Consider the following 16768-nt stretch of genomic DNA (forward strand, 5'->3'; position numbering starts at 1 on the left):
TAATCAATACCCACAGTCCTGTTATCGTTGCCATTCAGGAGACTTGGTTGAACCCGGAGATTCGATTCCGTATCCCTGGTTTCGCCTGTCTCAGGGATGACAGAGTTGATGGGCACGGTGGTTCTGCGTTATTAATTTCTCGATCTATTACCTACTCACAAATTCCACTTTCAGGTCTCTCGAATACATTCAACGCTGTAGCTCTTAGAGCTTTTAACATTTCTTTTATTTCTATATACATACCAGATCCCCGTCTTTCCACCCTAAATGAACTTTTTGTGATAATAGATTCTCTTCCACCTCCTGTCGTTCTCCTAGGAGATTTCAATATTCATCACACTCTTTGGGGGTCCCACTCCTGCGACTCCCTATCCCTTGAATTTCTCGATCTCCTGCATGACCGTGATCTTTGTATAATAAACGACGGCACTCCCACGCGAAGAGTCCGACCGGGACAAGACGAGAGAAGTGCGGTCGATCTTTCCATTTGTTCTCCCTCGCTGGCTTCTTTATTCTCTTGGACGGTACAACCCTTTGGTTGTGGCAGTGATCATTTTCCTATCTTATTGTCTATTCCTGATACTTCTTCTCACACCTTTTGTAATAATCCCCGTCCCCGTCTTAAGTATAAATTATCTAGGGCTGATTGGTCTCAATTTTGTTCTGAGACCGACCGAGAAGTTTCGAAAATCCCCCTTCCATGTCTCGACAATATGACGGACTCACTTGAGCGCTTTAAAAATGCCCTCTTTAAAGCTGCAGATAAGTCTATTCCGCTTTTATCAAAGGGTAAAAACAAAATTCCCTCCCCTCCATGGTGGGACAGTGAGTGTACGCAAATGTACAAAAAACGTAAAGAAGCTGAAGCAATTTATAACTCATCCATGACCGAACAAAATTTTATTAATTATCAGAATGTGGCCGCTCAAGCTGCGAGAACCTTCTCCGACAAAAAACGTTCTGGTTGGCGTCACTTCTGTGAATCTCTTTCCCCCATGTCTCCCCCCTCAATGGTGTGGAGAAACATAAAACGATTTCGTGCGTCTGTTACCTCTTGTGAAGACTCTTCCAATGATCACTCAGTCTGGATAGACACTTTTGCACAGAGACTTGCTCCTCCGGTTGCCCCTTCTATGGAAGAAACTACAGTATTTCAGTCATCGGGCCCATTAGAAAATGAGTTTGACCGCCCATTCTCTTGGGATGAGTTTTTGTGTGCCATTAATGGCCTCAAAGATTCTTCACCGGGTATAGATGAGATCCCTTATTCTTTCATCGTAAATTCTGGTCTAGAAACTCGTAATTTTTTTTTAAATTTAATAAATATTATCTTTTTCTCCAGCCTTCCGCCGGAAGAATGGAAATCTCAAATTATACTCCCTATTCTTAAACCTGGGAAGTTAAGTAATGATCCTCTGGGATATAGACCTATCGCACTGTCATCTACCTTGGCAAAAATATTAGAACATCTGATTAAAAATAGATTGGAATGGCTAGTGGAAAGTAGAGGTATAATAGCTAAAAGTCAATATGGTTTCCGGAAGGGAGCAGGAACGATGGATAGTTTAAGTTCATTTATTACTGATATCCGTATAGCCCTTTCGAAAAATAAATCGGTGATTGGCGTATTTCTGGACATCTCATCAGCATACGATAATGTACTTCTTCCGGTGCTCAGAAGCAAAATGCTTCATCTGAACATTCCTGTGAGGATAGTTAACTATATTTCAAATTATCTTTCGGCTAGATCTGTCCAAATTTCTAGTAAAAATTCTCTTCTCCCCTCTAGACTTGTCTGGAAGGGCCTGCCCCAAGGATCTGTCCTAAGTCCCCTGCTATACAGTATATACACCCATGATTTGGAGCTTACCGTCAATTCATTTTGTGATGTCCTACAATACGCTGATGATTTATCACTTTATGTATCGTCTGACAACTTTGACGAAGCCACCTCTCGACTTAACACTGCTATTAGATATCTGGATGATTGGCTTCAGAATCACGGTCTCAATCTCTCTATACCTAAAAGTACAGTTGTGGTATTTTCTAGAGTCAGAAATATACCTGATATTTCAATTTCTTGCAATGGTAATATAATTCCAGTCAAAAATAAAGTAAAGTTTTTAGGTCTTATCCTGGATTCAAAATTGACATCAATTCACCATATTAATCATGTCATTGCGAAATGCGAAAGAAATATAAACATTATTCGTTCCCTTTCAGGTGTTTGGTGGGGTTCCCACCCATTTTCACAAAAGCTCTTGTATAATGCCATAGTTAGAAGTCATCTCGACTATGGCATCTTTATTCTGGAACCATGCAATAAATTACCTCTACATGCACTAGACAAAGTCCAGGCTAAATGTCTCAGATTGATTACAGGGGCTATGAAATCCTCTCCTATTAACGCAATGCAAGTCGAATGTGTTGACCCCCCTCTACATATCAGGAGACAGTACCTTAGTGATCGCTTTATTTTTAAAATTTTTCAAACTTCTTCACATAGTCTTCTTCCAAAACTTCATGAACTGTCACACCTTGTTACTGCCGGTGGATATTGGGCACACAAAGAACCTCCTTGTCTTGTAAAAAGTTATCTCAAAATCACTCGTCTTGCTTGTCCACTTTCTCAAACTACCCTTAATCCCATATTTGAAATTCCCTATCAGGCGTTAGTTCATAACCCGAACATAATACTGGACTTAAATATAACTAAGGACCCAGCTTCCGCAAACACCAATTTCCAGCGAATAGTTGATGAGCGCTGGAGTGATTGGCTTATTATTTATACGGATGCCTCCAAGCTCTCAGTGCATGGTTACGTGGGAGCAGCTGTCTGGATTCCCAAATTCCGTATAGTATTAAATTTTAAACTTCCCTCCTTATCCTCGGTATTTACTGGAGAGTCGGTTGCCATCTTAGAAGCCTTAATGTACATCGAATCACACAAGATTAGAAAGACAATAATATTTTCGGATTCTAAAAGCTGTTTAGACGCAATTTTATCAAATCAATTTAGAAGTAAATCAAGATTCCCTTTTATTATGGAAATTAAAAACATTTTGTACAGATGTTCTCTGCAAGGTCTCCAGGTCACTCTGGCGTGGATTCCGGGTCATTCTGGGATCCAGGGCAATGAGTCAGCTGACCATTTAGCTAAAGAAGCCACATCGTGTGGCTCAATGAGTCACCACAAACTATACATTCATGACCTGGTGTCCTTGGCTAAGGAACATCTTTTGTCTAGTTGGAAATCTGTGTGGTCCGAGACTTCTATTAGCAAAGGAAAATACTATGCAGACATACAAGAATCCATACCAGTGAGGCCATGGTTTTTTAGGTTCCCTGATGCAAATAAGCAGACCACGTCGACGATCTGTCGACTACGATTAGGCCATGCGTGCACTCCAACTTTCTTAGCGAAAATCAGGGTTAAGGATAGCTCGCTATGTGAATGCGGATTAGACGAAGGAACGGTGGACCATATATTTTTCTCTTGCCCGAACAGAACTTCTTCCTTAATTGATGTCCTCCCCAATTATATCCCTCGCCCCACTAACTTTAAGACCCTCTTAACCCACGTACATACCCCGTTTGTAAATATTTTATGTGATTATATTAACAAAAATAATATTAGATTATAAGTTGTTTGTCCCATAACCTACTAACAATACTATGTATATTATTGTGTTCGTCCTTTTTAGGTAAATCAACGTTTGTAGATAATTCTAGAGTTCGTAACACTTGTATGCTCACGAGACTTATCCATAAGTAGAGTGTTGCCAGTCTCTTTAATACAAGAATAAAACTATAATCACTCGACACTGGCCCAATCCGCTGAGGGAGAGCCATAATCAAGAAACTGAACTGAACCTTTGTTCCAAACAAACCCCAAAGCCTGGTACGCAGAAAGGGACAGAAGATAGTTATCCCTGTCTTTGTCACGTCACAGGAATTGGGTATAACTGTATCTCTCTCACTCACGGTATTATTATTACCGTGTCATAGACTTGTAGGTTATACATATTTTCTGACAGAAGCAATCACGATAGTAGCGCGTCTCTCACCAATCCAGTGCGCAATTCACGTTTATTTGTGACAATCACCTACGTAACTAAGTATCGTTGTCAACAAGTTTGTTATAAAATTTGTGCGGCGCGTACCAAAAATGTTCGTGCTTGGCTCACATATATCCTTGTTTAACGAATGTATAATGTACCATTAGATTTTGTCATATTAGAAAAACGTAGACAAAATACAATAAACTGAATAGGTATTTTTAGAAGTTTCAATAAATCATAGAATTAACTTCAAATATCCACATACAATAATAAATACTAATAATATTTAGATAAAAATGATAAATTCAGTCTATCACCTACCACAGAATACTTCAAGGTTAAGGTGACACCTAAAATAACAAATTTAACTTTTTTAGTAGTCAACATATTTTATTACGTGCCTGATTTAATGAATAAGTGAAAGGAGATTGATTGTGAATCATTGTTATTGAAAATATATTTTATACGTCAAATTTCTTGTAAATCTTACTAATATAATATTATAAATACGAATGTTTAGATAGATGCATGGAAGTATCTCCAAAACGGCTATTAGGATCTCGATGAAATTTGGTATAGATGTAGAACACCGTCTGGAAGAACACATTACGTTAAGTAATTTTTTTAATTTCTGCGTGGACGAAGACGCGTGCGACAGCTAGTACTTTAATATTTCCAAGACATTCACATCATCAATTACACGACCAAATTTCAACTAATATTACACCATCTTACACAGTACAGTCACCAAATCCATCGATCACAATATAACAAAAATACTTGGAGACATTCATCAAAAACTAGTCATTGTATTGTCAATCCTATTGTATTCCATTAGAGTTGATTTTACAATACAATTGACAAACATCTGTTATTACTGCTGCAAGTATAATCTGTATTTGTACGGCACATGAGTCTAATCGTAGCACATTCCAATACACAAAACATCACAAACGATGAACATCATTATACAATGACAAAAGAAACTTGTGCAACTGCTTAAAATGTATGATTTCTTTGTACGGTTAGAAGAAAAAGACAATTAAAAAATTGTGTCCAGCGGTGAAAAGATTACGAAGTTAATTAATGTTGTAATTGTGTATTTGGAATAAATATTAAGATAATAATAACAAAGAAAGATAGTTTATTAATGATATAGTCTCAGTAGAATAGACAATAGTCTCTATGACTAGTAGTGGCGGAGCAAGAAGTTAATTTGATAAGGACAGAATTTAAAAGAATGCAAAAATATTCATAAAAAAAAACAATGGTTTTTTATGTTATCTGCCTACTCTTTTGGTTATATTTTAAATAATTATTATACAAATTTGATGCATACTGTTGCTCTTGATATCTTTGCTGACGGTACACAGATCGGTTACAGTGGACTAACCTTATTCCATACAACAATAATGGCCCGATCATTTCTCGACGGCAGAACATTCCTAGCTACAGCGGTGTAACGGTTAGCGAAAACAAATAACATTATATCAAATATATTACTAGAACTATTATCATAATGCAAAATATTAAATAGATTTTAAAAGGCTCAGAATAAAATATATTACGTTAAACTATATTCCTTAAATTTGACAAATAATTTCAGACGCCCTTGATACACTATACTTTGAAACGAAACAATAATATTAATTTTATCGACTTCAAATACTTTTTAAAATATGAACTACAATTTAATCTGTTGTTTTCAAGATAGCTAAAATATAAGTAATTAATCAACTTAACAAAAAATCTATATCATTTTTATGTTAATTTAAAAATTCAAGAGCGTTCTTTATCTATTGATAATGAATAAAAAACAAAAAAAAACATTTGTCTTTGTTTGAAATACTGCTCTTTGAAAGCAGAATGATTGTTAAAAAAAAACACATTTATAGTCTACGATAATTTTTAAATCGATCTTTTTCAATTCATTTTTTTTTATCCACGTGTAAATAAATGCTTTAAACTCTGCATTCATATTTTCTTCTTTTATAATAATTACTCTGCCTTACTTTCACTATTACTCTAAAAAAAATAATAATAAGAAATAAGATAGTTTGTTAAAACGACCTTAGCATTTAATAAAATCCAATACAATGATCGTAATTAACATATCTTCAATAGAAACATCATCAAAGTACCATGAATTTCAAATGTCATGAATTCCTGTGTCTTTTTTTTTAAAGCTAATGAAGGGGGTAGAAATATTGTCATATTACAGGATAGATTTAACGTGACATTTTCCGCTTGTTTATATCAAAACATTATTTCCCAATATTCAATATTCAACATCGGTCTTCTTAATTAAAGACAAGAAGAAATCACAATCACCGTAGTTTATAGACGTCTCTAATTATATATATTTGATGTTTTCTATACGCGCTGTGACGAAATACCTCATTGCTATGGTCATTATTGGAATTAATATAGGTACGTGTCAGATCAAGAGGTTCTGTAATGGATGGCCCCGATTTTTATACTGTTCGTGAGAACACAGGCAAATAATACATCTCTGTACAAAGTTAATATGTTTCATGTATTATTGAAAGTTAACGAGTTATTGATATGGTGCGTAATGAATAACCACGTGTATCACAGGCTTGATTCGTTTTCATTTGTTTTCTTTTGGCGCGCAACTTCGTGATGATTTTGCAAATGTTAGGTTATAATGATCATTGAATTAATAATTAAAATTAAATTAATGCTGCAAATTTGTAATTGATAACTTGTTTGGTGTTGGTTTTTTTTTATATTTTTATGTTTGTTCACAATGTACTTTGGTTAGAATTTTTATTTGTACATACGTCAATCATTAGATTACAAATAATAAATTTCGAAATTTGTGAACGTTAAAACTTAGTTGAAGCGTAAATGATATATTATTGTAATTAGAAATTGCTTAATATATTGATTACAATGGACAACGTTGTATAAAATATGTCGCCATTATATTTATGAGCTGAATAGAGACAAAATGCAATAGTTAAGTTTTACGTCGAGGTTGAGACTAAGCGTCATCTGCGACCACCTCAAGCACGGTGAAGCTGTAAATGCCTCTTCAAAGCAACAACGATGACTACTCAGCCACAAAATGCTACGTCAATTATAAGCATTGATTCAACGAACTAGTTGAATCAACCGTTGATCACCCTTTAAAGTTTCAATCAACTAGTTGAATTCATCGAAGATTTACATAGAATTCACTGGTCGCCATTTTTTTCGCTGCCAGTACTCGCTATTTTCTTTATTGAATATATGATTAACTAGTTGACAAAATCAACTAGTTTATCGACTAGTTGAGAAAAACAATCAAAAAATCTACGTCATAGACTTATTTTCAAATAATTTTATATTTTTTAGGGTTCCGTACCTCGAAAGGAAAAGACGGAACCCTTATAGGATCACTTTTTTATTGTAGAACAAGTTAACTCAAGTGCAATTTTTTTAGTAAATATTGTAATACATTGGCTTATATTAAATGATGACACTTTTGTCTTGCAGATTAAATTAAAATAAGTAAAAAAAAAACTAAATTACTCGTATACGTTGAGTCTGAAAATCGTGAAACAAACGACTATCAATCATAGTATCTAGAAGCTACACTTTCACACTTAATTCTTTAAACGTCAAACTCAATGAATATTATTAAACACGTAATTAAATCCCCTCATATAAGTTATATCAGCGTTGACCTATGACTTCTGAGTAGCGCTTGATGATTACATTTGGCACAGAAATTGTTTTAACCACCAGTTGCTGTAAACATCAATCAAACTAGAAAGTTTGAATTCGTTAGCTAATAACTAATACCACGATACTAATATACGCATCTATTCGTAATAAATAAGCTTCAATAACAACATGATTTTAATAAAAATAAAACGGCCAAGTACGAGTCAGACTAGTGTTCCGAGTGTTTCGTACAAACCTGTAGGTATATAAGTAAAATTGACGGTTTTGGCAATACCTTTATCTGTACTATAAGACGTTGCCTCGTACCAAATTTCAAGATTTTTATTTTTTACGGGAAGAACCCTGTTGGTTTTGATTTCCTTGCGAGTGTCGTAAATTTGCTGCATAAACGGCTGTAACTTTTGATTGCGTCGGTTTAGAAGTATGGTTTTTTCACAGGTCCAAGGGACAGTTGACCTGAGTATTTGATATAAATTCCAGCTTGATATCACCACGCGTTCCTGAGAATAAGGTCTCGACAGACAGACAGACGGACGGACATTAAAATGATCCTATAAGGGTTTCGTTTTTTCCTTTCGAGGTACGGGACCCTAATTATATTAAATTTAACTGCGAAAGTTTAAACAAAAACGACTGCATATCACTGATCCTTCTTCCCTCTTCCCTTATTAGCAGCAATATTTTTAAAAAGTAGAAAGACAAGCATTTTATTTAATCGTTTCTCTTCCCACAAAATACCACCATATCATAATACAGTTATTAAAATTATTTAAGTAACTTCAGATTATAACAAACTTGTACTTCTAAGTACAATAAAATGGTGAAATGTTAATATTGACTAAGAGTTTAACTTGCCTTTATATCGCAATGTTAGCAAAATGTATCCTATATAAAATGCCACACTAACCGATAGTTCGAAGGTCATATCGCTCATTAGTCTCTACAACTGTCACGAATAAATGCATCGAAGATAAGTAAATATTGACATCATGTTACGTAGAATTCATATTAATAGGACTAATGTAGTCCTCTATTTCAATAATGGTAAAGCACATTGTCCTAAAAACTGTAAAAGCTACGCATAATTACGTGATGTACCATAAATTAGTTGACTCTATCTAGTACTACATTAAGAGATGCTAAAGTGTTTTCGGTTGTATCTTTTATTTAAAAGAAATGTATACCATTATTTAATAAAGAATGATTCCCTTTGCGACATACATATATTGGAATTAGGGAATTTGACTGCATCGTTCTTCCATGGTAAATAAATACGAAAGTTTGAATGTATGGATAGATGGAAGGATATTTGTTAGAAAATATCTCCTGAACGGTTCTTCGAATCTGTGAAATTTGGCACATATGTAGAACATAGCCTGAAGAAAACTTACGCAACTTACTTAGTTTTTTAATATCGAGCGGACGGAGTCGCAGACGTCAACTAGTAGAGATATAATTTACAAAAATTTACAATCTCATGACCTTTTACTTCTACATTACAGTGGAAATATCTGGGCACTTTTTAATAAACCTAAAACTGTTTTATAAGGTTCAAAATGTCTTAGAGTACAATATGTAGAGCAGACAACTTACAGAGTCAGTAAAAACATCGCGATGTCTGCGCGTCGTTAGGTGAAGCGGAGATGCATTTATTTATGAAATGTAAATTCATCTGATTGTAATAACAAAACCGCAAGCCACTGCTCTCTATATTAAGATGTAAGATTTGCATACTGCATATTGTATACGATTGTAGTTCGACGTGTGACTCGTCTGTAACTGATGTCTTCGCTTGTATTTCTTTCAAGTCAATTGTCAAGTCTCTCTCATCACCGACCTTGACGTACGATTGATTGCATAAGACCATCTCCGAGCTGCTTTAACATTATACACGCTATCTTTGAATTGTTTCAATAAAGTGAATTTACGTTGGACCTGCAAACATAATGTTAAATTTAATAAAACATATGTTAGGATTGAATAATATTATATAAAAAATATTGCAAATAAAACATTATAAGCACACGTGTCTTTAAGTCTATAAATTAATGAGGAAAAACAATAACAGTTACTTATCTTACTAATATTATAAATGCGAATCTTTAGATGGATGTGTGGTGTAACAAGAGTGGATAGGATACGAAATGAGTATATTAGAGGAAGTCTGAAAGTAGCACCGGTAGTAGAAAAATTGAGAAGTAAAAGGTTAGCGTGGTATGGGCATGTTATGAGGAGGGAAGAATCGCATGTGGCAAAGAGAACGTTAAGTATGAGTAAGTTAAGTGAGAGGGGTACACCGGTAGAGGTAGGCCTAGGAAGAGATAGATGGATTGCGTGAAAGATGACATGATCAAGAAGGGGGTGACACTGAAGATGACGGCAGACAGATTCATTTGGAGGACGGAAACCTGGTGCACCGACCCTACGTAGGTAGGACAAGGTCAAGGAGATGATGAAATGTTAAAAAAATAATATTAACTTACTAAATCTAAACTAATTAACTCCCTTATCTACCACATACCAACTCTGTGTATGAAAATAAAAGTTCTCTTGATTTGACATTTGACTCTTGATAAAAGTAAGTTTATATAGAAACAAGTTAGTTCTTTCGATTATAGTTCGTGACGGTGCGCGGGCGTGCTGTCGGCGCGTGCGCATGTTGCCCGAATTCTCACCTACAACACGACTGAGACAATGAATCGATTTTTACAATCATCAATTTTAGATATAGACGTAAATGTTTTAATATACAATATTACATAACAATTTTTAAATTACGAAATTTACAGATTTTTTCAGATAAATTAAACATTTCATTTGTCTAGACTTTGAAAACTCTGGTCTCTACATCAATCATAAAACACAAATTTTGTAGTAAATAAGAAACCACACTTTTATAGGAAGCAAATCTAAGCATTTTGTATATTATCAATTACCATTAAACTAAAATTAACACAATTAAACTAAAAATAAAATTTAATTTATAACTTTTAAAATACAAGTACGTCCCTGTACTAACCTATCGGGATCATCGCACGCATCTCTGAATCGAGAATCGTAAATTCTTCAGTCTCGAAACTCGATATGAAAATACATTTGTACGTTGTACAGTTGATTACACTAATGAGAAATCCTATTAAACTGGAAGATTAAAAGTGAAATATTGCTTTCATATGCCATTAATTAACGATAGAATATCGCAAGGATTTGTTGCGATCATTTCTAATATTACAAATCGCCGAGCAGTACTATTAATATAAATTAAAGTTGGATTACATTTGTTTTACGACGCGAGCAATTTCGGTGCAATCCAGAAAAAATCTCATGGTTAATATTTTATGATAATCATAACTCTTAAATTAATACTTCTATCTATTTCATCTTTTCTATTAAGCTTTGAAGTAGAAATCTTTTCGCATTTTATCTCATAAATGAAGCGCTGGATTTAGGGACTGGAATAGGTTATACTTTTGAATTTATCACAGATGTCGATGAACTGTTAATTTACCACCTTGTATTATAAAAAATGTCAGTAGTCTATGGACAAATTCAATAGAAATTAGAAATTATATTTACACATTTCACTTGGCTTTTACAATGTCATTTATTGTCTATGGATTTAATTTAAAAAGTTTATGTGCTTAATTTGATGACACAAACATTTTCATTTGTAATAAGTCTATGATATAAGCCTTATAAAGGTTAAGATAGTTTTGTTATTATTCTTATTTCTATTAATTTCCTCTATATATAATTTTATATTGTTTTCCTTGTAGTCAAGAAAACTTGAAAAAAAAATTAAAGTCAACTTGTAGAACCTCAGGGATACTCTTAATTCTATGTTCTTATTGCTCAATTTTTCCGTGTATATTTAATTCAATGAATTTCATTATGTTACTCGATTGCTGTAACACTTATCAGTGATATATCTATTAATCACGTAGACGGATACAGTCTGTGTGACATCAGCATTTACTATTAAAAGGTCAAAAGCTTCGGCGCGAGCGTAAAAGTGAACTCGACTGACAAAATTAAAGGTTTAAATATAAAAGTGTGGCCAGTTCGGTCACGTTTCGTCATGTTCAGTCACGATATGTGACGTCAGGACACACCTCTCATCCGGCTGACTGTTGCTTAATTTTTTTTTCTTTATCTAACGGCTTATTGAATCGCCAGTTTGTTTAGTTAACTGAAAAAATTTAAACTTAGCTTTCATATTGCGACGTAATTTACTGAAAATTCACAATAAAGCGAAATAAATGCTTCATTATTTTTAGGAATATCAAAAAGTTTGTATACTTGTAAATTAATAGCTCGATGAAAAATATAGTTATTTAAAATATTTTAATCCGTATAAACAATGTCATAATTATACAAACAGCCACATAATTAAGCCATTAAATATAATAAAGCAATTTAATGCAATATTCATGTTGTTAAAGTTCTAAATTATCATTCATCAATTAAGACACGAATACGAAACGAACAATATGAGTTGTCAACGTCACGATAGTTCCCAGTTGACATCTTACTAAACTACCAACCAGCATAAGTAGACCTTTCCTGTACTTACAACTCATAAGGAATAGTAGATCAATTAGTATTGATAGCCCTATCAATATTGTACTCAGGGACTAAGTTGTACTGGTCACGTCACTCCAGGTCACGACATTTTTATCTTAGGTTAGAAAGTGGTACGTTCATTGTTCACTTCACCGAGTGTTACTGGCTGATGGATTCGGGTTCTGAAGATAATAAGGTACGATTGATCGCTCACTGCTGTCATATCGACTCAACTTTATAAGGTGAGATTAGCAGCGCAAGCTTCTAATATTATCGTAAAATAATTTAAACTGAAATATACAGTATGTTATATTAAGAATAACTCAATTATACTGAAAAGAAGTATAATATTACATCAATAGCTGTATCTATAGTCAATATGATACGAGAAACTTATAAAAAAATCAACATCAAATCGTTAAATTTATTTAATATGGCGTCTGTATAATATAAAATACATGGAAATAAATAAAAATAAGAAATATATACCACAGATTAATTTGTGTGATGTAATATAAAGTCTTAAATCCGGTTAATCCGTCACTAGTTTTGGTTTCCATTGTGGGCGGAGACACGATGATCTAGCGGTTACTAATTCACAATCATATAGTTATTCTTTTAAAATAAATTACCTCTTATTAGTAGTCGCGCATTTATATACGACCATAGTTTTTAATCTAAATATTTTTTTAAATAATAAATAGCTTTATTTAAATTTAACTGACTCAAATATAATTTTTAATTAATTTATAAAATGAAATAAACAAATATTGATACAACGAAATATAAAAGAAACATTTTTAGTATTTATTTTGCTACATTTATTAAGGTAAACAGAAAATTTGAAACAAACTTGTTAGTTTAAGATTCCTTTAATATCAGAAATTACATGTTTCACATATATGCACATATTCGGACCCAGATATCTACATTTTAGGAATACTGCTAGACCTGAGCTATAATATAAAGGGTTTACTGGGGTTCTTCGACTATGTTAGATTTTTTTTATATCATAAGGTGGCAAATTAACAAGCGATCACCTGATTCGCTAAAATAGCGAAATAACCGCTGCCCATAGACATCGGCAATTGCAGATGCGTTGCCTACCTTTAATCAACGGAGAAGGGGACGCACAGAAAGAGAGTATTTCCCTTTACTATGCGTCCCCTCCTCCGAAAAATCCACATCCCATTCCCATTCTTTCCTTTATAAGACAAAGGTGGTAAGGAGAAGAGGACTAAAATAAGGCCTCCGGCACCACAGACATCAGGCTGTACGCGGAATTGCTTCCATTTCACGCCTGTCTTTTGTGTGGTCGTGGTATACTACTACTGTAAGAAGCTGGAGTAATCAAGACAACTAACTAGATTTATTTATTAACAAAACAGTAGTCATAAAACATTAGTAATGAATTTAAGTTCAGTAAATCGGATAAATTGCATTAATTTGTTACAACTTTAATCTTTAAGGTGTGATTATAATTTCTTATAATAATAATTTTGTACTTTACGATCTGTTGGTTTTATTCAAATTAACATATATTTTGCATTTCTGCTTCATTTAACATCAATATTAATTAGATATACAAAAAGGAATGCAAATTGTTTGCTATTCAGTTATTTCTAAATAGTTAACCTCAATAGTATATATTTTATTGAAGGTAAATAAAGACACGGTTTGTCTTTACAAATATTTTTTTTGTTATTCTAAAATAACAAAAACAAAAACGTAACGATCAAAGTTTAATTTTTACGATAACATTAAGGAATATTTTGAATTCGTAATATTCATAATATTATTAACACAACATAAAAAAAGATTTTACATTTATTTCCTTACACACAAACACAAATGTGTTTAATGTAAAATAAGCAAAGTTCAATTTACCTTCGATACAATCAATACGCGAACGCTCGATACTGTAACTTTCAATGTATGAAACTAACATCCGAATACTGAATTAATTTTTAAATTAAGTAAATAATAAGTATGATAACGCTTAAACTCCAAAAATACTATTAAAATTTTGAAATCTGTTAGATTGTAAGCGGCGCTGACTTTAACATTAGTTTCAATATTCCTTCTAGCAGTACGTTTTCATTGGTTAAACTTAGTCTGAGTATTTAGTTACAAAATATAATTAATTATCAGTCTGAGATGACTGAGAAATTAACTATATTTTGTCATTGTTAACCGGAATCAGGTAAAGACAATTCACGTGTTATACTTTTTTTTAAATAAAAACGTTTCAAAATTAGATTACGCATACAACTTGATACTGCGTTAAGAAACAACATTACTACGAGAGCGTACAATACAATAAAATCGTCCAAGGCCGCATGAATCCGGATCGAAGACCATTCCGAGTGAACGTTCAACTGTGAACTATACTGAACTTATCTACTTATTGTTGTTAAAAGTTAAAAGAATGTCAATGCGACAGGCCCGGAACGCCTTTTAGATTAACTACGACAACCACACTTTTATACCTTTTGGGACATTAAAGCGCAAAAGCTGTAATTAAATTAGTACATCATAAAAACAAAGACAGATCTAACCTTGCCCAACCTTTTTCATTGAAATCGCTCATTTAAATCGTCATACACGTCCCCCTAAATTGAAGGAATGATGCCTTTTGTATCCCAGTGTAGACTGCTTGACTACACACACCTTTGAATATGTTCGCACGTATTTGTAAGTTGCATCACCATGTTATGCTTCAGCGTAAGTATTCCATTTATCCAAATACGTCTTTGCAAAACATAACTCTTTTTTCATTCAGTCAATGATCGTATATAGTATGACACATAATTAAAAAAATTACAAATTACAAATTAGAATTCAATAGGTCATCATACTAATATTATCAATACAAATGTTTAGATGGATGGATGGATGGATGGATGGATGGATGTTTCTTTGAAAGTTTCTCCGAAACGGCTCAAGAGATCTCGAAAATGCTCGAAATATGGCACAGATGTAGATAGGCTACTTATTACGTTTTATTTTATTTCACCGCGGACAGAGTCGTGGGCAACAGCTAGTATTCAATATAAATAGGTATATTCGAATAATAGTAGTTCAATTAATAATAGGTAGGAACCGCGATGTTATTTTTTCGCTTATAGAGATTTCTTTCTAACTCGAGTTCCTAACTTATGAAGGTCGTTCGTCAGGATCGGACAATAACTCTCGCTTATCCAGGCTCGATTGTAGTTCAAATCTACAAAAAAAGCAATTAATTATGTATCGATTCTTATCTTTAACCAAATAAATAGTACTATGCGTATTCTTACATTTTATAATAAGTGGATAAGATTATAAGAGTGATTTTATAATAGGTGCAATAAAAAAATAACAATTTTGTTTTTTACCTTTTTACCAGCGTTAAAAAAAGAAAAGTTTATTAATTTAGGGTTATTATAGTATGTAACTCATATCTAACAGTCCTACAGATTTCAAAAGATTGGCAATCACACGCTTTTAGGACCACAGGCCCGTGCAGCGTCACTTGTAATAGAAATGCTTTTCAATCGACGTCAAAGGCCCGACCTTGAGTTGTCAGTTACGTCACATTTGACTTTTGTGCTCAGAAATAAAATGTGTGCATTAAAATGACAGCCGTGAAGGAACATTAGTTATCCGCTCTAGTTGTGGTGAAAGTTGAATTCTTAATACATTTTACATTAGTTTTATTTCATAAAATACTTTCTTGAATTTAAATGTTTTTGTGTTAATGAATTATTTATGTGCAAACTTGGTAAAGGTCAATCTATTACATCTTTTATTTCACGTAGCCAAACAAAAAATCACACGTATTTAGTACTTACTAATTTTAAAAACATTATACAGATAAAGTAAAAGGATAAAAGGCTTAGGTCTGCTTTTTTTCTTCAATGGTCATTTCACAAACTCTTTACGTCTCACTTTGCTATATACTAAGTTTATCTCTTGTCCTCAGGTGGTACTGGTCCGTGGCCACTACGTATCGTATCTACCTTTGTGCAGTCGCAACGAGCCCGTCTTCCTCGCGGTGTGCACGCCGCTCGCCATGCCGGAGACACGCGAGTGCGTCGTCCATGGTGCAACCAACGTCTTTACCACCGTACACGCTATGGATATGAAAATACTACACATTGATACCAAGTAAGTTTACAAATTGACTGAATGTACTTGAATATTTAATTTTTTTTACATCGATCTATTTTAAATACAAGATATTGTATAATGTCGCAGCACAGACTCAGGCGCGGTGCGGAAAAGGACAACAGTCATAAATCCTTCGTACGATAGGTAGCATAAATTCCCTAGCAATACTTCCTTCTACAGCACTAGTTCAAGGCTCAACACAACATTATTCGCATTATCACGGATTCGTATCTGACACAGAGGGCTGTCATCCGTCAAAGAGTCGCAGATGTATGACAACGTCTCTATTGAAATCGTTTCAT

At 33.6% G+C, this 16768-nt stretch overlaps 1 protein-coding gene across 2 annotated transcripts in view; it reads left to right on the forward strand.

Moving 5' to 3' along the window:
* Positions 1-16768, forward strand: part of LOC106707720 (hypoxia-inducible factor 1-alpha) — a 116037-nt gene that overhangs the window by 77783 nt on the left and 21486 nt on the right. For both annotated transcript variants that reach the window (XM_014499129.2, XM_014499130.2), the window contains one exon: positions 16279-16463. In XM_014499129.2, coding sequence (XP_014354615.2) covers positions 16279-16463 — 185 coding nt within the window. The remainder of the gene's footprint in view (positions 1-16278; positions 16464-16768) is intronic.

The sequence above is a fragment of the Papilio machaon genome, chromosome 18, assembly GCF_912999745.1.
Source record: "Papilio machaon chromosome 18, ilPapMach1.1, whole genome shotgun sequence".
Lineage (NCBI taxonomy): Eukaryota > Metazoa > Arthropoda > Insecta > Lepidoptera > Papilionidae > Papilio > Papilio machaon.